Source organism: Mercurialis annua, linkage group LG5 (genome assembly GCF_937616625.2).
Source record: "Mercurialis annua linkage group LG5, ddMerAnnu1.2, whole genome shotgun sequence".
NCBI classification, from domain to species: domain Eukaryota; kingdom Viridiplantae; phylum Streptophyta; class Magnoliopsida; order Malpighiales; family Euphorbiaceae; genus Mercurialis; species Mercurialis annua.
In genome coordinates, this window is record NC_065574.1 from 54,101,900 (window position 1) to 54,123,531 (window position 21,632).

A 21,632-nucleotide genomic window follows, 5' to 3' on the forward strand; every position below is an offset into this window, starting at 1 on the left:
CCATTTTATTATTTTAATCTTTGAGAAAATAATGAACTAGAATTTAATAATATAGTTTTCTGCTTTAAACTATATAATATTATCCATTTTAAAATTTACATTTTATCAATTTTTCTCATAATTAAGATATTGTTAATTAATTATTTATATATGATAAATACAGTCGTACTTTATTATAAAAATTAAATTAAATTAATGATTAGTTTTTAAAAGTAATAAGAGATTAGAATATATTAAAATAAATAAATAATATTTTACATTTACAATTGTGTATATTATAAAATACAAATAATATATCAATAATTAACTATATATGTATATAATAATTTAAAGTATAGCTTTTATTTGAAATTGAACAGCCGGTTCCAGTTTTAAAAAATATTAAATATCTTGAATCTAGCCTCCTTTTAATATCATGTTAGTTTAGACCGATTTAAAATTTAATCTGTCTGTACTTAAGGGCTTAGCCTAATCCTCTGTGTACATTCGGATGTCAGGGATTCGACCCTGACTTTCTGCATGCAGTTGTTTCGCCTGATTTAAAAAAAAATACTAATCCTTACGATAACCTTTGCTAACACTTAATATTGAATAGTTTTTTTTTTGATAAAAAGAATTACTAATTTGTTTCGGATCAGATTTAACCAGGCCACTTTACGGTTCAATCAAGTTATGGCCACTTCTACTATCAAATTTGGTGCGTGTAATAATGCATGTTCAATCATTGACAAAAATAATAATAATGCATGTCAATAAATTAGTACGGACAAAGTATTTGTAATTATTGTTTCGGATCAGAAAAAATATGTGGTGGTTTTCGTGTGGACCTGATATATGGGAGACATGGATTGGACATTTCATAAAGAGTAAGCATACAGATTTCGAATCATAACAATTTAGTGGACCATTTTCATCCAAAAACATTAGTTAGGCTAATTTTATAAATTTTCGAAATATCACTTCCCCCTCAGCTTGACATAAAAAAAAAAAAAAATCATTTTCGAGCATATTGAATTATATCAACCTATAAATTGGCCGAACCTGATCAAAAATCCCCCTCTAATAAAACAAATAGAGTGCATTAAACATCCTCCTCTAACCAAAAAAAAAAGATGAATTTTATAAGGTAGAGAAAATTTAATATCCTGCAATTTCTAATCGTCACGCTATGCCACGAGACCGGATTTAGACAATTAAAATTATAAAAATAATGTTTTAAAGTTTGACTATTAAGAAAAAAATCGTCAAATCAAGACCTGTTTTATTTATCGAGGGATAAAAATTAAGTTTGAATTTTTTTGATAGGTAAAGCAGATTGATCGGGAATGAGTAAAATTTAAAAAATAAATTTTAAATCCAGAGTTAATATTCATGAAATATTTTTAAGTAGTTATCGTCAAAATTTCATAAAATTTGGACGAAGTGTAAATAGTTAAGTGGAACTGAGCGGGATCAAAAATATCTATAAAAAAATATAAAATGGAATATAAGTCTAGTGCGAATAAACATTATATCTTTATTAGTTTTATATTTTTAAAATTTATGTGTGAAGTCTCATAAAATACAGAATTAGTTTCTGTAATTAAATGGAGAAGATAATTAAAAATTTGGGTTAAAGTGTTCAATTGAGCTAGGGACCAAATTGCAAATTAGCCATGTTAAATATATATATATATATATAATATATATATTTTGGAAAATGAAAGGAATGGTTCCAGAAACCATTTCTTTCTTTCTCACGCGAAGCAAGGGAGCGGCGATTAAAGTTTCGATCGCTCAATTTCTAGTTTCCGACTATAATTTCTTCGATAATCCGCACGTATATAGGGTAATAATTAAGAATTCGACTTTAATTTTATATATTTTAATATATATTCGAATAGTTTACGGTAACTGTATCAATTAGTTGAATTCTTAACGTTTTAGGTGTTTATACTGTGAATTTAAGTTGTTTTATTGATGGATTGGTGTCATGGACGTGTTTTAGTGTCGGAACCACGTCAGAATAGCGAAAAATTGAAGTTTTGGGGACGTGTAGAATTTGGCACGTCACGCCATTCGCGGGAGCGATGCGACCCATGTTAGCGCGGCGCGTATAACACCCCATATTTTCTTGTTATGTTGTCGACTTGATTTCGAATAGGTTCGGATTGGTTTTAGCATTGTGACACTTGATTAAGTCTTGTTTTGTATCTTGTTTGTTTCACATGTGTCGTGTAGGTATTCGATGTTGATTTGATTCGTTTCCAGGTAATTATGATAGATGTGTTTGTGCGCTTTTCAAATATGTCATGCTTTAGTAAACCGTCCATATTTCCAAATTTTACCGTCGGATTGGGCCCCTATTTATATATGTTGTTCCTGAGAAGATTTATTACAATCTGGTTGGTTGGATCGTTATTTGAAGGTTTCTAACTCTAAAAATACCTATTAAACCGTGGGCTTTAATTGAAGCCCATTTAAAGCATGCTGGAGCCTATAAATAGACCCCTAACTAATGTGATCAGCCCCTTTTCGAGCCCTAAAACCTAAAAACAACCTATTACACTCAGAGACCTATATTTCTTCATTCTAAAACATTCAGGTTTGATTCGTTACGTAAGTGTGTGATTTTACATCCTTTCTACAAGATCTACGCGTTTTCTTCGATTGTGTTCTTCGTTAGAGGCTTGTGAAACCTTTTGATTTTGGTCCAGACCTTTATACTGGGGTTTAATACTTATATTATCTTGTTCTTCATCATCCCTAGATATGGTTTTCTCACCCTTACGTTATACGAATTCGTAGTTAATCGTTTTGCGTAGAAATTGCATGTTTTTAGGATTTAATGATTGAATAGCTATTATTATTATGTCATGCCTATGCTACTGATCTAGTATGATTAAAATAATTTTTGGTCATTGTAAACTGATATTGCATGTTTTGAAAAGTGTTTGGCATGATTTATCAATGTTAGGGCTTTGTTAGCAGATTGTGTACTCTAATCGATTTGGTGTTTTAAATCTATGGAAATGAGATGCTATGCTTAGGTTACTGATATGTATTATATGTTGGATTGATTTAATGTTTAAGATCTGATTTATTTAGTTGTATGACACTTTAGGCTTGTAGTCGATTGTTTTAGCCGAAATTGAGTAATATGACGAAGTTGTGGTTTTTAAACGTTGTAATCACTTAAATGTTTTGAAATGACAAGTATACTATTTTAAAATGATTTAAATAATATTTATATTATTTAGGATCATAGGTTACATGTTTTGAATCGTTAAATGCATGAATTGGCTTGTTTAGCATGTTTAGGTAATTTCTAGCGAAATTGCGAGTTGGATTGTTTAAGTGTTGTTGGAATGCGTTTAGATCTGAGTTGGTTTGGTATTTTGGATTCATGTATGATATACTACTGATTTAAATGAATTTTGGAGTTAGAATATTATTTTGTTTTGGTACGTGCGACTTAATTGACAAAACTTGCTAGCTTTACGCTTAAATGCTATGATATCGGATTCAATAATTTGTAATGACTTTGGATCTGAGTTTCATTGATATTATTTACTTTGAAAATGTTTGTAAGCTGATCTAAGGTGTTTGGGTTTAGCGATGCATGTTTAGACCCGTATTGCTTTAAATGTCGGTAATGTTTATTTGGCTGATTTTTGCGAGAATCATGTTATTTGATTTTGAATTTTTTTTATGGCATGTGTTGTTCCAAATATGATTATTAAACATTTTAGGATTTTTGTATATTATTTTTAGCTTAATTGGTTGTGTTTTTCCTTTAGGGAGGTTTATCAAACATTTTGTAAGCATGATACTATACTTCAGTTTTAATGTTGAATTTGAGTTTTTTTTTTAAATTGAGACTTTGGTTTATTTAAAGTGTTTTCGGACTTTAAAAACGAATTGTTTTACTCTGATTGGATGTTTGGATGGGGTTACACTTGGGTTGCCCGACATGTAAAGTTAAACTTGATAGTTATGATAACTTGGCTGACTCACCACTCTGGGAGTTTTAACTTGGTTTTAGGATTCTTAACTAAGTTAGTTAAAGTGATTTCCGGATTATGTTTTTAAAAGTGGGAACTTGATTTAACTTGACTATTGTATGACTCTGGTTATATTGAGTATGTATTTATGAATACCAGACTCAACTAAGTATGATCACAATACATAAAGACCAAACTCGGGTCACAGAAGCAGACAGCACCAGTGCGTATCCCGTCCCTAACACAGACAAGGACATAACAGCTAGTAGAGAATTCTTGGTTTTCGGGGATCAACACAGAATTCATTGACTATCACACTCATGGTGCAGGTTTCCATATCAGGAGCTGATGAACATGATTATGGAAATCAGAGGTCAAACATACCTTATCTAAATAAGGAATGCCCAAGAAAGGTAATGAAACCTTAAAAAATATAATTAAAGGGCTGAAGACAGGTACGAACCCTAATTTTATACACACATTCAATCTACACCTTCAATATTAAGTACTTAATTTTTAAAGTTGGTTTGATAACTTAATAAAGTTCAACTTAACTTCTTCAGTTAAGTTAAAAACCACTAAACATATTAAGTAAAAAAATTATTATTTTTTTACTGAAAATACTAAATTATTAAATATTAGTTATAGGTCAAATGTTGTAAAAAGGCCAAACCTTTCACAAAAGTTCAACAAAAGTCCTGACCTTTAAATTTTGTCGATTTTGGCCAGAAACAAATTATTTTGTCTCAATTTTATTCATCTCTCAATTGGCAATCAAATATGCTGATGTGGCTCCTACGTGACGTGCCACACAATGTGTCACCATGGCAATTATTAGGTTAAAGTGTAAATTAATTCTTAATGTTTAAAAAATTTACCAATTTTATACTTATAAATTTTTTTACCACATTTTATAAATCAAAATAAATAAAAACTCAATTAAACTAATTAAATACTTTAAATTCCAATTAAGTTAATCGAACTAATTAATTTCATTAAAACCTTATAGTCGCTAAATTTATTTTGTCAATTAATAAAACCTAACTAAATATAATAAATATTCAATTAAATAAAACAAAACAAATTCAATTAAAAATTTAATTTTTTTTAAAGAAAAAAATGAACCCAGTTGAACTAGGTTTATCTTTCTTCTCATTTGGGAAGAACATGATGAACCCACTTCAACTGGGTTTAATTTTTTTTTTTAGTTTTTTAAAATTAAATTAATTAAACTTCTAATTGAATTTATTCTATTTTATTTAATTGAGTTTTCATTATACTTAGTTAGGTTTTATTAATTGAGAAAATAAATATTTGTTCTTTCATTTGGAAAGAACGGTAGCCGGGAAAAAATTTCGGACAGTGTTGGTCGTGGCGGTTGGAAAAAATTGAAGCGGCTGAAAAAAGGTGTCATTGGTGGAAGTTGGAGAAGTACGATAAAAATGTTAAGAAACAATTGAATTATTTTTTAATAAAATTATTTAGATTTAATTGAGTTATTTTTTTAATTAAATTTTAATAGTTAAGTTGAAATGATTTAAAGTTTGAGGGAGTAAATATTCTTTTAAAAAAAATTAATAATTTATTTGTACTTTAACTTAATAATTGCAATGGTGGCACATTGTGTGGCACGCCACGTAAGCGCCACATCAGCAAAATTGATTACCAATTGAGGGTTGGCAAAAATTGAGACAAAATAATTTGTTTCTGGCCAAAATCGACCAAATTGAAAGGTCATGATTTTTGTGGAACTTTTGTGAAAAAGTTGGCCTTTTTTCACATTTGGCCTTAGTTTTATCAATGAATAAACTTTATATCCTTATTATTTCCAATTATTACTCACGAATAAAAAATATTTTATCTCACACATATTAATAATTTTTTTATATATCACAATGAGCGTATTATACTTAAATCAGTACTTATAATTGTAAATTACTATATTTTTTAGGGTAAATTCCATAAAAGAAATCACGACCTTTACATAAAGTTTCATTTTAATCACGACATTTAAAAGTTGGCAATTAAAGGCACGACCTTTCATTTTGTTTCATATCTATCATCGAAGTAAAATTCTGTGTATTTGTTCTGGTTAAAAATTACTAATCTTACATACTCTAACTGAAAGATAATAATATTTGGTGTCAATTTATAATTTGGGTCTTTTATTAATGGTTTAGTGAAGAACCTAGACAACAAAAATACACTGAAATGATATATTTGAATAAAAATAAAAGGTCATGTTTTTATATGACAACTTTTAAAGGTCGTGATTAAAATGAAATTCTGTGTTTATTGTTAATAAATAATTAATTTTCTATCTTTATTTTTCATTTTATAGTATATGTACCATTTATTTAATACTTCTGCTCTTTTACATTATTTGTACTTCCGTTAGTAACACACAATAGTGATCATCATATTTCGACGGTATTATCATAAAACCGAAGCAAGTATAACCATAAAATTGAAGCAAGTGCAACTATAAAACAATTAGAAATGAGTGCTGACATGAAACCAAATAAATCTGCACTAGTATAAGTGACATCGTTTAAATTATATATTTTGCTCTCTGCCTTCAATTTTGAGAAACCCTTAGCTTATGAAGTCGAGATTTTCGATCGAGTTCACGAGAAAAGAAGGTTTTCAAGTAGTCTGCATATGCGAATCTTTTGAACAATGGTGCAGTTTGGGGAGTAATCAGACTCGGCATCGGACCGATCTCTGCATCCAATCTTGGGCTACAAAACGTGGAAATTGAAATTCTCTCTTTCACTGAGTTAACTACTGCTCTATGCTCTATACTTGGATAAATTCCATTCGATATAACCTACAAAATTAACCACATCGGAAAAAAAAGTAAAATTAGTCAGTTACTATCTTTAAATTTCATTTGTAGAATTATATCTTAGACTTTAAAGTTTAACATTTTCATTTTTATATTTTAATGTTTTCAGCACTACATTCTTTTAAGGCCTAATTACTCAAAAACCACACACCTTATAGCTTTTCTTCATTTATACCATAACTTAAGAAAATTTTCAATTGTACCCTACTTTTGATTTTTATGTTTCAAAAAAATTTAATTATTTTATTTTATGCATTTAGTCTCTTTTTTTGTGTGTTTTCTTTTTTGAAAGTTTTCTTCTTTCTTCATATTTTATTATCTATACTTGATATAAATTAAACGCAGTAAACATTATTTTCAGTATAGTTTGAAACTTTTTTGAAACTATTTTAGTAATTGTTTGAATTACTAAAATAAAAAAATTCCCGATGGAAAATACCGATTATTTTCCAGAGTTCGGTAAGAGGCGGTGGCTAAAAACGGTGTCGACTGACGTGGCGCCGCCATTAATTTCTTTTAGTATCAGTTCATCACTTTTGACAGAGTTAATAGAATTTTTAGACGGAATGACCATGAGGAGCGCCGCCACATCATTTAGGAGATTTACTAACCGTTTTTAAAACTCATCGAGTGTACAGGAAAGCTTAAAGTCAGGGTCCATAATTATTAGCCTTTTAGAAATAGTTGAAATCTATATTGAATATGTTAAAAACTGCTTCATTTTTTTAGAACCTTAGAAAACTGTTTTTAAAAAATGTTGGACACTATTAGGAACTGTTGTGAAATATTATTGAAAAATGTTGGAAACTACTTCTGAAATGTTTGAAAATGTTGGAAAATATTTCAAATGTTTAATTTTTAATATTTAATTTTAAATCAAGCATTTAGTGACATTATATGATTAATAGTTTATCAATTTAATAGTATTTAATTAATATCAAGATATATTCAATAGATAACTGTATATCTAATATAGAAATATTTAAATATATAGACAATATAAAGTTTTATTGTAAGGCCTAATGAATTGGAAGTGCCGTCAGAGATTTGATTCTAGGGTATTATATATATATAGTTATAAGCTATAGCTAAATAGTTACCTCAAGCATGTCTCCGATATTAATGATAAAAGCATTAGCGACGGGTTGAATCAGAACCCAATTTCCGTCCTTCTTAACCTGAAGTCCGTCGATTTCATTGACTTGCAGAAGGATGGTGACTCCACTGCCATCTGAATGAGGAGAAAGGCCCATTACAAGTTCAGGCTGTGGACATGGAGGATAGTAACTCAATCTCATTACTTGCCATCCTTCTGGTTCAAATAGTCTCACCAGATCATCACTAGGCTCTATTTTTAGAGATTTTGTCATTAAATTAAATATTTTCTTGCTAAGATTTTCCATTTCTTTCGAGTAAGCTTCAAGGGCATTTCTGTTATGAACATAAAAAAATACCATAAAATTATTGGGAAAGAAATTTGCAACGGTTGTATGGGAAATAATTTGTTATATTATTTTCATAAGTTTTCCATCAAGTTATCTGCGAACATAATTAATAAAAATTGATATGAAAAGGCTTTAGAAATATTTTAATAATTAAACCTTTGTGGAATCATTAAAATATACTTAAATAAAATTAAAATTGCAAAATCTATTAGCATGATTTTAAATGATAATTGCTCATGTGACAATTAAAAAGTTGGGTGCCACATAATTTTCAATCGGGCAGAAAAATGATTATTTCCCGTGCGACAATAAAAAAAGTTGAGTGCCGCATAATTTTCAATCGGGCATAAAAATGATAATTCGTCTGAATCCACCGAGCAACATCTCACTATTAAAAAGATAGAAGATTAGGTTATTAAAATGTAAAAACATAAATCAACGATAATCAAAATATAAATAATTTATAGTTAAATTTTTTAACAGAATTAATCATACCTTAATGGAAGAGGGAAGTTTGGTAACAAATAGTCCTTCCTCGAATGGATAGGGATTAGGGTGAGGCTTAAGAGATCACACCAATCAAGTTTTTGTTCTTCGGAGACAACAAATAATTGACCATACCCTTCAACTTCTCCTTTTATGCTAGCAAATTTTCTTTTCTCATCACTCGGAAGATTAAATAAATTTTTAGCTTCTACTTTCATTTTCTCCACCAATGACTCACTAACTCCATGGTTAACCAACTGTGTGAAAAACAAAATTAAATTATTTTGTTTAATTTCAATAACTAATCAATGAACTCTTTATAAAATACTTTAGGCCAATTCTATATATAGATCTAATTTAAAATCTTTACGATTTATAATTTAATTCAATTTTTTAAATTTTTATAACAATAATCAAATTGTATTTTTTTCTTGCAATTTAATCCAGTAACAAGTTTGACCATCAATATGTCTATTATTACAAAGAAAAAAATACAATTTGGTACTATTATTATAAAAATTAGAAGATTTGTATTAAATTACAACAAGTTATAAATGTTTGGAGTTTTTTTCACCATTAAACCATATATATATATATATATATATATATATATATACACCTAGCATTTATGAATTTAAACTCAATTTGTTTTATATTATATCTATCGGTCTGTTCACCGAATCCAGCAATTAACTGAAATAAGAACTTATAATCATTAATCGGATCGTAATTAAAATATATAAAAAAATGAATTGTAATCTGAATAACTAAATTCTAATTAACATGAATTTTAAAAATTAAAACAAATTAGTGTTAATTTTTAATTACCTCGCTTGATTCGTAATTATACACTTTTCGAAAAGTGACTTTAAATTACTACTAAAAATAATAATCTTCTAGTATATTTATGAGGTGAGGAACTGTACTCATCTTTCGGAAATTTTAAATTAGCAAATATTATACAGATATTCATACCTGAAAGAACCCCCAATCTTTGCAAGCATTATGAAACTTGTCGAGCTCGGAGTCTTCCGAAAGCAATTTGTTCATGTCGATGATCGGAACCGGACCGGACGAAGAAGTATCGGATAGAAATGGAGGGTCCTGATCAGGTCTTACATACCTAGATGGAACTGTATCCAACGATCTCTTTGCCAGGTCCTGAACATAAGGCACCGGGAGGCTGTATTTTTCAAGTTTAGACTCCATCAGCAATTCTGTCAATAAGATGTGGCCACGGTTTATCCAATTATACTCTCTTTTAAGGCTGCATTATCCAATTTTACGCTCTTTTACTCTATCAATAAGATGTGGCCACGGTTTGAAACTGTCGGTGCACAGTCAAAAACACATTTTAACCGTCAGGCCACTTTTCGGTTAAACCCAGCTATGTAATAATGCATGTTCAATAAATTTGGTACGGAAAAACGTATTTATAATGAAAAAAATACTATTAGTAGTTAAAATTTATAGTATTAAATGTATTTAAAAAAATTTTACTGTAAAATATAATATTTAATAAATAAAGAGAATATATACTTATATTTAAAGATATATAAAATTAATACAATAAAAAAGCTAATTTTAATATTATATATGTGTGAAACTCGTTTAGGCTCGTGAGATTGATATTCAAACTCGGCTCGAAATGAAACTCGAGTAGCTCGAGCTTGGCTCAAACTTTTCGAGTCAATCTCGAGCTTTTTTTGAATCGGCCTCGAGTAACTCGCAAGTATTGCAATTCGTATATACCCCTAGTGAAGATGTTAGATAGTCTTAGACAATAGTTTTCCGATCTTTGAAAATTAGGTTTAAATTTTAGGCCAAATTACTAAGAAGGCCGATTTTTCATGAAAGTTTTATAAAAGTCCAAAACTTTCAATATTATAAACGCATGATTTTATTTCAATTATGTTCCACTATATAATTTTGCTTATCTGGCGCCGATGTGTGTCATGCTACATCAGCGCCATGTAGGCGCCACACGAGCAAAATTGTGTAATTGGACATAATTGAAAAAAAAATCATCTGTTTCAGGACAAATTGGATAAAATTTAAAGGTTTGAACTTTTATGAATCTTTTATGAAAGGTTTAACCTTTTTTATCATTTGACCTAATTTTTATAATGTGATTATAATTGGCTGACCTATTTGGTGGATAAAAATCATTGTGCACGTGGATAACTGTTTTGTAATATTATCATTATTTTTTGAAATGGCTCACTCGTTATTATTAAGGAGTTATATTTTTTATATTATTTCTATTTCATTTCTACTTCATCAACTGAAATTTTAACTTTGACACAAAAAAAATGGTTAAAAACTAATTGTAAGTTTGTATATTATTCAAAGCACATGCATTATAATAGATCATTATTTGGAGCAAAATTCAAAAATATACTGCTCATACTTTAGTATATATCATTATATATGTTATTTGAAATTTTTATTTTACTTGTAGTTTTACATCTAATTTAAAAGTTATTTGATGTAATTTTAAATTTTAAAATTAGATGTAAAACTACAAGTAAAATAAAAATTTCAAATAACTTATATAAAGAATTATTCATAAAAAAAATAAAGAATTAACATTATTTACTAAAGCTATATGTCAAATTTGAACAAAAGTTTAAATATATTTGTTTTTATTTTAATATTAATTGAAAGTGCAGAAAATTAAAGTTGCAGTTATAGTTAATATTTTTAAGGTTTAGTCATTCAAAAATACTCTATTTTTAAATTTTTTTTGTTTATAATATAAACTTTTAAAGTCATCAATTTTAGCATATTTTTAAATTTCAGTTTCAATTGTAGTCATTTGTTCAAATTAGAATAAAAAATTCAAATATGTCATTCATATTGTTCTAGTTTATTTTTTTATCATAAGAAATTCCAAACAGGCAGAAGCTGCAGGGAGCTGTTTGTGTTAGACAAGAAGTCGAAATCTGTTGGAAATGTCCTCCTGAAAACTGGAAGAAAGTAAACACTGATGGAGCCTTTAACTCAGTTACAGGTATAGCTAAAGCTGGGGGTATAATCCGAGATGATTTGGGGAGATGGTTGGCTAGCTTCTCTGCTACTTTAGGAGATGGGTCGGTCCTGCATGCTGAGTATTTTGGAGTGTTTCTTAGTCTCCAATTAGCCTGGAAATTGGGGTTGCAAAGGGTGATTCTTGAGGTAGATAATAAACTGGTTGTGGAGAAGATTTCTAGTCATGAAGATGTTGCGGATCATTCAAATATTGTCAAGGCCATCCGTGAGCTTTTGAACAGGAGCTGGATTGTAAAGGTCAACCACATTTACAGGGAAGCAAATTTTGCTGCGGATCATCTCGCGTCGATTAGCGATGACTACCTCATTGGCTGCTGTTATCATGATACCCCGCCTGCTAGTATTTTGCCTTGGATCTCGCATGATTTATATGGCACTTCGTATGTTAGGAATGTTAGTTCCTAGTTTGTGTTAGGCTTTGCCTCTCTCCCTTGTACCAAAAAAAAATATAAGAATATACTTCTTTTCACTTCAGTTTACACAAATTGCTACAATTAGAATTGAAAAATAAATAAAAAGCTCTTAATTTGAAAACTTTAAAAGTTTGTGCATAAACAAAAAAAGTAAATAAAATGAAGTATTAACTCAGCCTATTTTTAAATCACTAGGCTTTTTATATTGCTTAAATCCACTAAACTGAGTGATAATAACTCAAGCGGCAAATGCAACCGAAGCAAATGTAACCATAAAATAAAACATGACATGATCTTTAATATATCAAATTGAGAAATAAGTACTGATATGAAAGCAAATTAATCTCCACTCATATAATTAACATAGCTTAAATTATATATTTTGCTCTCTGTCTTCAGTTTTGAGAAACTTTAAACCTATGAAGGCGCGATTTTCCATCAAGTTTATTAGAAAACATGGCTTTCAAGTAATCTGTATATGCAAATCTTTTGAACAATGGTGCAGTTTGAGGAGTAATCAGACTCGGCATCGGACCGATCTCTGCATCCAATCTTGGGCTACAAAATGTTGCAATCGAAATTCTCTCTTTTACTGAGTCAATTACTGCTCTATGCTCTATACTTGAATAAATTCCATTCGACATAACCTACAAAATTAACAAGATTGAAAAAAAGTACAATTAGTCGGTTACTAATATGACTTTATATCACCACAACTTGCTATGTCCAAATTCGGAAAATTATTTTTAATACTTTGGTTCATCAATTTTTAAATTAAAAATATTGCATGCATGATGTAAAAGAATTGTATAATTAATAAAACATGATATAATCCATTATCCTAAGTTGCTATTATGTGTTGTTTGCAACACAGAAAAAAGAAGAGAAGAATTAAGCCTGGAGTGTGTAAAGATATTATTGTCCTAAAAGAATATTTCGCCAACGGTAGCATATTCTCCAGAATACAATAAGCTCTTCGGTGTATAGCATTGGGAGCTGGAGAAGCAGTAATATATTTGATACATTAAGTATGTAAATCAATCCATCTTCTAGGTTTTAAATTAAAGATAGAAAATAAAAAATTTAACAGAAAATCATAGTACAAATAATTTCACAATTTAAGAGATTGAGCTAAACCAATTTTATATTAGGTCAAAAATATATGTAAGCATAAATAATTTCGGGGTGTAAAAAGATAATAAAGCCTTGGGTCAAACTTATCTGAAATTCATACTCCACCAAACATCCAAAATCACTCTGGAGGAGTGGAGGGGGAATTTAGTTCCCCTTCAACCCTTTACAAGCATATAATGGGATTCCACTAATAAACTCAAAAATAGTAGGGTAAACTTTTCATATGGAAATTGGTCTTTTGAAAAACATTAGACCAAAATTTAAAAAATACAACATGATATAAACGTTGTACAACAAACTGTTAGGTCGTGAGTTCAATTTCTGCCATAAACACTTCTTTTTCGCCAATTATAAAAAAAAGTTGCTATTATGAAAAATTAGATCATATTTAGAAAACAATTTTAGATAGTTATCGTAATAAAAATATATTACTAATAATATACAAATTTTTGTATGAGTAGATAAATAATTGCTTTAATGATTTTTTCTTCAATTATGGATGATTTAATACTATTTTTTAAATGGCATAATTATTGGAAAAAAAAATTTAAAATACACAAAATTAATTTGCTGAAATTTCTTTTAATTGTCGCTTATCAGATGTTAGTTTAAATACAATCAATGATCCAACCATTTTATTTTTAAATTAAGACATACACATTCATCATGATATAAAAAAGTTGCTTAACACATATTTTCTCCTCATTTTTAAGAGTATTTATTTAAATTAACTATTAAATTGATAAAACTCGAATTTCAATTTTTTTAATATTTTCAGAGGTTATACAACATCCATGAAAAATAAAAATATGAAAATCTCATTAAAAATTAGTATGTTGTTTAATTTTAGAAAATAAAAAATAGAAATTAATAAGAAAAATCAATCAGCAAATAAAATTTTGATTTTCTAGTTTTCTATTTTGAAAATTAAAAATTGAAAAATAGTAAAAATGAGAAGAAAATTAGAAACAGAAAAAACAAAATATTTTCTTCTATAAAACAGGACCTTAAGAACTGTTGAAAAATATTATTGAATAATGCTGGAAACTATTTTTGATACGGTGCTTCAACAACTCGGATTAGTTCAGCCTATACAGTTGCCCAACATGCATGATAGTTTCCTTCACAACATCCGAGGAGCGACAACTTTTTAGAGCTTCACGCATATTTTATCCTGATTTGGAACGACATGGAGTCGTTTGTCGTTGAGGACCACCTACTTCGACATTCATCATAATACCATTCAGAGTACATGGAGTGGAGATGAATTACCCATTACAGTGCAGAGACCGGTTCTAGTGTACGTAGACTTTTTAACGATCATTTCATATTTAATTTGTCTTCATAATATGATAACTGATGATTTATTTTCACTGTTAATATTGCAATATGATGGAGATGATATACTTGCATGTAGAGGCAGGTTCGAGGACTTGGACTGCTACATGCAATTCCCAATTGGCTAGTATGGAGAGCGGAGACACCTCACGTTGCTTCCACCTGAGCCAACAGTTCCGCAATTTATACTACCTGACCTCCCTCCCGCGACGGTGGATTTGGATGCCATCCAAAGACAATATAGACATCACGCTAGACCTCACGAGCAGCCCCGTCCACAACCAATAGACCCTATTCCGCCAACGGTCTACTTTCATGTGGATGTTGCAATGACCGCAAACATACGGCGGGAGTATTACGGGCCGACACAGTATTATGGGACATCCTCCCAAGCTCCATCGCAGTCTCAATGGTCCCAGGCTTCGTCGTTCCAGGTTCCACGTACTTTAGTATATAATATAATTTGTAACCTCCTACTTTAGTATATAATCTAATAAATATTTCTTTTCTTCTCCCCAAGCTTCGTTGTTCCAGGTTCCACCAGCGTCTATGCCGTGTTTTGACTCGTCTTTTTGACAGACAGCATATACGACTCCCTTGTCCACGCCGCTACAGTTTGCGCCAGCCTACACGGCAACTCATGCACAATCCGATCAGTAGTGGTATCCACTGCCAGCTCTGGCTCACTCTGATCAATATTATTATCTCTCGTCGTCTCGGTATGATCGGCCATCGACATCATAGAAGCGGCTCTCTTCTTCACACCAGGCTCAAGATGTGTTGCAGCTTCATTTCTCGGTTTTCAGAGCCTTGGTCGTACACTCCGGACGATACCAGTGAGCCGTTTGGAATGTTTCCATCACGGATTACCGATATCACGCCTCCGTCCTTTACGCTCCTCCAGGAATACTCCTCACAGGATATGTCTGGTACTTCACCAGCTCTAGATGTCGACCAACCAGACCTGGATGAGGATGGTGACGAGGGCGAGGGCCGCGCTGATGATTGACATTATCGAACAGTGAGTGCGAGCATGCGCTCGCGATGGCATAACCGGGGTTACGACATGAGGCTGGACATATAGAGGACTAGATGATATTAGGGCTAGTTGTATTTCATACTACCTTGTTGTACAACATTTTCATTAATACAAAATTTTACAGTTATTTGTCACTGTTTTTTTTTGTTTATTAAAGGCTGGACATCCATGCAGGGGCCTCAACGATATAAGAACTAGTTGTATTTCATACTATCTTGTTGTACAACTAGTTCATTAATACAAAATTTTACAATTATTTATCATTTCTGAATATTTTTATTGTTTTCATAATATTTATAAAAATAGCAAATAACAATTTTAAAACGGAGAAAATACATTCCCCAATTATTGGGTAAACCATCTCTCCAATGATTGGGGAGACAAAAACATTCCCCAATCAATGGGAAGGCAACAATCCGTAAAATATTTCTACAGATTGCTGCTTATTAATGGTTAATCAGTCACGTACTTGTTAGTCACCAATCCACAAAATCATTTAGCGGATTGGGTGGGCCGATGAAATATTTCGGGAAGAGGTACAAATTTAGAAATTTTTTCGCTACTAGAAATTGTATCGTTAAAAACCTTATATGCTATAGTTAAATAGTTACCTCAAGCATGTCTCCGATGTTGATAATAAAAGCATTATCGGCGGATTGAATCGGGATCCAATTTCCGTCCTTCTTAACCTGGAGTCCGTCGGTTTCATTGACTTGCAGAAGAATGGTGACTCCACTGCCATCTGAATGAGGAGAAAGACCCATTACAAGCTCAGGTTCTGGACATGGAGGATAATAATTCAATCTCATTGCCTGCCACCCTTCTGGTTCAAATAGTCTCACCATATCATCACTAGGTTTTATACTTAGAGATTTTGCCATTACATTTATTATTTTCATGCCAAGATTTTCCATTTCTTTCGAGTAAGCTTCAAGGGCATTTCTGTCATAAGCAGAACGAATATCATAAAATTATTGGGAGAAAAATTTGTAAAGGATGTGTGGAAAATTATTTATATTGTCTTTATCCGTGGATATGATCAATAAAAGTTGATATGAGATGACTCTAGAGCAATAATCTTTTGTGCAATTTGCACTACTTTTTATTTTTAAAGAAAAAAAATGATATAACATAATTAAACACTTTTTGATACTGATAAGGTTTGGATATGCATACATTATTTCTTAAAGGCTTATCCATCCAAAAAAAAAAATCATCTCTTTTAACTTTTTTTATTGATTTAAATGCACCAAAAATCACTAACTTTCACGTGTTTTTAGTATTTAACATAATTTTTTAATTTTAGCAAAAAAATGCATGAATTTTCTAAATTTTGCAATTAAAGATACCAGCACCGTTTTTGACCGTTTTACATTAAAACGACGCCACTTTACATATAAAATGACCCTATTTTTCTAAGAAAAACGCATGTGGTCTTAATTGCAAAAAATTGGAAAGTTCATGTTAAATATGCCAAAATTAAAAGATTATGTTAATTATCAAAAACACGCGAAAGTTGGTGATTTTTGGTGCATTTTAACCTTTTTTATTTCATCTTTTCAAATCTTTCATTTTAACCAATTTTACAATTTTGCATTTCAATTAAAACTATTAGCCTAAATTTGAATAAGAAAAGATTTAAAAATACTCTCATATTCGCGTTTTAAATTTTTATGATTAAAATATAAGTTACAACAATATAAACATATACAAATATTTTATACTCAAATTTGAACAAATAGTTACAATTGATACTGGAAATTGAAAAATGAGCTAAAATTGAATTTTGAAAGTTAGGTCGTAAACGAAAAGGTAAAAAAGATGAGTATTTTAAATGGTTAAACCTTTATTGAATCATTAAAATATACTTAAATAGAATTAGAATTTTAGAATCTATTAGCATGATTTTATTTAAAATGAATAGCTAATTAAATGTAAAGTTTCTAAATTGAATGAAAAACAGATAGAGAATTAATAAATTGCGGTTACACATTAGTTTTGTCACTTTATTTTTTATTTTTGATAATCTAATGTTTATTTTATTATTTTTCAAAATACATGAGGTTATTTTCGCTATTCCTGTTAATAATTGCTTGTGTGATGATAGAAAAGTTGGGTGCCGCATAATTTTCAATCTAGCGTAAAAATGACAATTCGTCTGAATTCGACGAGTAATCTAGGTTATTAAATTGTAAAACGTAAATCGATGATGATCAAAATAAAAATAATTTATAGTTTAATAACCGTAAATTTTTTTAACCCGAGATAAAAGCCGTAAAAAATTAATTATACCTTAATGGAAGAGGGAATTTTGGTAACAAATAGTCCTTTCGCAAATGGACGGGGATAGTGGTGAGGCTTAAGAGATCACACCAATCAAGCTTTTGTTCTTCGGAGAGAACACATAATTGACCATACCCTTCAACTTCTCCTTTTTTACTTGCAAATTTCTTTTTCTCATCCGTCGGAAGATTAAAAAAATTTGTAGCTTCTGCTTTCATTGTCTCCACCAATGACTCACTAACTCCATGGTTAATCAACTGTGAAAAAAAAATTAAATTATTTTGTCTAATTTCAATAACTAATCATTGAAATCTTTATAAAATAGTCTAGGCTATAAGTTTATATTTATGATCCTAACATGGTCACCGAATCAAACAAATTAACTGAAATAAACTTTTTATAATTATTAATTGGATCATAATCGAAATATATGCATAGTGAGTTATAGTCGAACTAAAATAATTATTTAGCTCGGTCAGTAAACTCAGTTACTAAATTTTCATTAGCATTAATTATTAAAAATTAAAAAAAACTTGGTGTTAATTTCTCATTACATATAAATTTTGGAGGTAAATTAATATTAAGTCTTGTATATTAAAAATTATAAAATAATTTAAGTCTTTTGAAATTTGTAAAAATAACATTATAAATATATAAATCGGCAAATTTTGTTAATTTAGAAATTTCAGAACAAAGCCAAATTATCTAAGCTTTTCAAAATTCTTAATCATAACCAAAAAAATAAAGCTAAGTCAAAGTAGTCTATAATTTATTTTCGAAAACAATCTGACTCTAATTTTTAATAATAAAATGTCATTAAAATTATCACTCTAAGAAGTTTTTCTTGTGAGGTGAGGAACTGTGATTATATTCATACCTGAAAGAACCCCCAATCTTTGCAAGCATTATGAAATTTATCGAGCTCGGATTCTTCTGAAAGCAATTTGTTCATGTCGATGATCGGAACCTGACCGGGCGAAGAAGAATCGGATCGAAACGGAGGGTCCTGATCAGGTCTTACATACCTAGATGGAACTGTAGCCAACGATTTCTTTGCCAGGTCCTGAACATAGGGCACCGGGAGGCTGCTTCTTGGGATTAATGTTTCAAGATTGGACTCCATTGGCAATGTCGTGAGAGTTGCAGATTATCAAATTTTACTCTCTTTTATTCTATCAATAAGAGGTGGCCACGGTTTATATATGGCAGTTCCGGTTCGAAACTGTCGGTTCACGGCTGAAAACACATTTAAACCGTGTTTGGATAGTTTTGAGCGAGTTACGGTTAACGATTCTGGTTCTTACAGGTTTCGGTTTCGAGAAATATTAAATACCCCGAATCCAGCCTCCCCAATATCAGGCCAGTTTAGACAGGTTCAAAATTTAATCGGTTTCGAATCAGATTTAACCAGATCACTTTACAATTCAATCCGACTATGGCCCCTTCTATTATCAAATTCGGTACGTGTAATAATGCATGTTCAAATAATAATGCATGTTCAGATTTGGTACGTGTAATAATGCATATTCAATTAAACTTCTGTAGTGTAGACGGGGGACATGATTGGACGTTCCATAAGTGTAAGCACACCAATTTTGAATCACATGCCATAAATATTTGTGGACCATTTTCATACATTCCAAAAACATTACTGTAGCAATTTTATGAATTTTTGGCAAAAGGTGTAGATTGGCTTTTATGATCAGAAACCCGTGAATATTTTTTTAGATCTTTGAGGTCCACACGAGTTTTTAATGATCATAAAAAATGATACAGAAGAGATCAATATTAATACTTGTTAATTCTATTAAAAATTCTGGTTTTTTTTAAGTATAAAATTATGATAACCCCATATGATCAAAAATCAAAACATTTAATATTTTATAGTCTAAAATAAGTTCCACTTTTACAAAATAATAATAATTATTTAGATATGATTAAGTTATTCTAAATCAATGATATTTTTTTTAATTTCTTTTTGAATTTTTTATCTATTTTATTATTAAAAATTTATTTAAATTCATTTAATATATTTTTTATTTATACTATGTCAATAATTTATACACTAAAATATTTTAATAATTTTATTTTTAGTATAATTAAATTAAGAGCAAATTACCATGAAGTCCCTCACATTTATCATAATACACTACACACTTAAGTCCTTATTTGGCGATATGGTCATTCATTTTTGTTTATCTCAATTTTTTAGTCACTACGTCTATTTTTTGTGTTAGTAAACCGAGTTAATGAAATTATATGGTTCCCTATTTTTGTTTCTCTCAACAATTTTGTCCCTCACTTTTGTTTTTATTAACGATTTCGTCCCTCATATTTGGAAATTAATTTACTTCTAAGTCCTTTAATTTCGTTGACTAACACCAAAAATAGATGGAGCTGGGACTAAACTGTTGACAAAAACAAAAGTAAGAGATTATATCGTTTTATTTTCAAATAAGAGAAACTAAAATCTGAATTATGATAAATGTGGGAGTCTCATAGTAATCTATTAAATATCATATTGAGTAATTTTGATATATTTAGTACTATGTATAATTAAATTAAAAATTAAATAAATTATTAAAATAATTATTAAAATTACTTAATATAATTACTATTTAATTACACTAATAAATTATTTACGTAGTGAAATTAAAAATAATTTCTATTATGTATTACTATTTTGTTTAGTATAATTGTTGCAATCTGTTTTTTCTACAGAGTTCAATCTGTAAAAGAAAAGTAGATGACTTATCAGATGGTGGTTGTTCGATTAGCGCTCCGATACTTAAATCGGTATTGAGTTTAAGGAAGTACTGTTATATTCAATGTAATTGTGGTGTTGTAGGCAATATTTAAAGTTTTTTATATAGCATAAATGATGAATATCTTTTGGAATTCCGAAAGATCATCAAATCATCTTTTGGCATGCATGAAGGTCGTCAAACCATCTGTAAGCAAAGACTTTCTAATTTTTTTTATTACATAAAATAAAATAGTATTTTATCCAGTTAGTTAAGAATTAAAATGAATTTTGATGATCAATGGATTTCGGCACCCTTTTTTGAGCTGTTGCATTTTTTGGTCAGTAATTTTACTGGTGATTATATTTTTGGTAGGGCTCAACCTTTTTTTTTTCCGGATTGATTGAGCCGATTAAGGTGGAAGCATTAGGATTTCAAACGTCAATAGAAAGTTCCCACACATTATCAAATAATAATGTTTTTGAAAGGACTGCTAGAGTGTTATACATGCGCTATATTTTTTTCTTGTGATGACAAAAATGCTGAATAGTCTTAGATAATAATTTTTACCTAGTTTTTTGTTCTTTAAAAATTAGGTTTGGTTTTGTACTGTAATTATAATTGGGTTACTTATTTGGTGGGCAAAAAACTCTTATGGATAACTGTTTTGCAATTTGCAGGATGATTATTTTTCTTTTAAAATAACTCATTCCTGTTTCATTTCTATTTCATAAAATGATATTTTAGTTTTAATGGTCAAAAACTAATTGTAAATTTGTATATTATTCAAAACACATGCATTACAAATAGATAATTATTTTGGAGCAAAATCCAAAACTAAGTGCTCATACTTTAGAACATATCATGA

General features: G+C 29.7%; 1 protein-coding gene across 1 annotated transcript; it reads right to left on the minus strand.

The window, feature by feature from the left end:
* Positions 1 to 6,439: 6,439 nt before the first annotated feature.
* On the minus strand, positions 6,440 to 19,206 carry LOC126682064 (protein SRG1-like). Its single transcript, XM_056105702.1, has 8 exons — positions 18,898 to 19,206; positions 18,030 to 18,277; positions 16,349 to 16,679; positions 12,772 to 12,873; positions 9,738 to 9,773; positions 8,772 to 9,019; positions 7,932 to 8,262; positions 6,440 to 6,813 (listed from the first exon to the last, which is right to left on the minus strand). The coding sequence occupies exons 1-8, from the start codon at positions 19,141 to 19,143 to the stop codon at positions 6,562 to 6,564; spliced, it is 1,794 nt and encodes a 597-aa protein (XP_055961677.1). The 5' UTR covers positions 19,144 to 19,206; the 3' UTR covers positions 6,440 to 6,561.
* Positions 19,207 to 21,632: the final 2,426 nt, after the last annotated feature.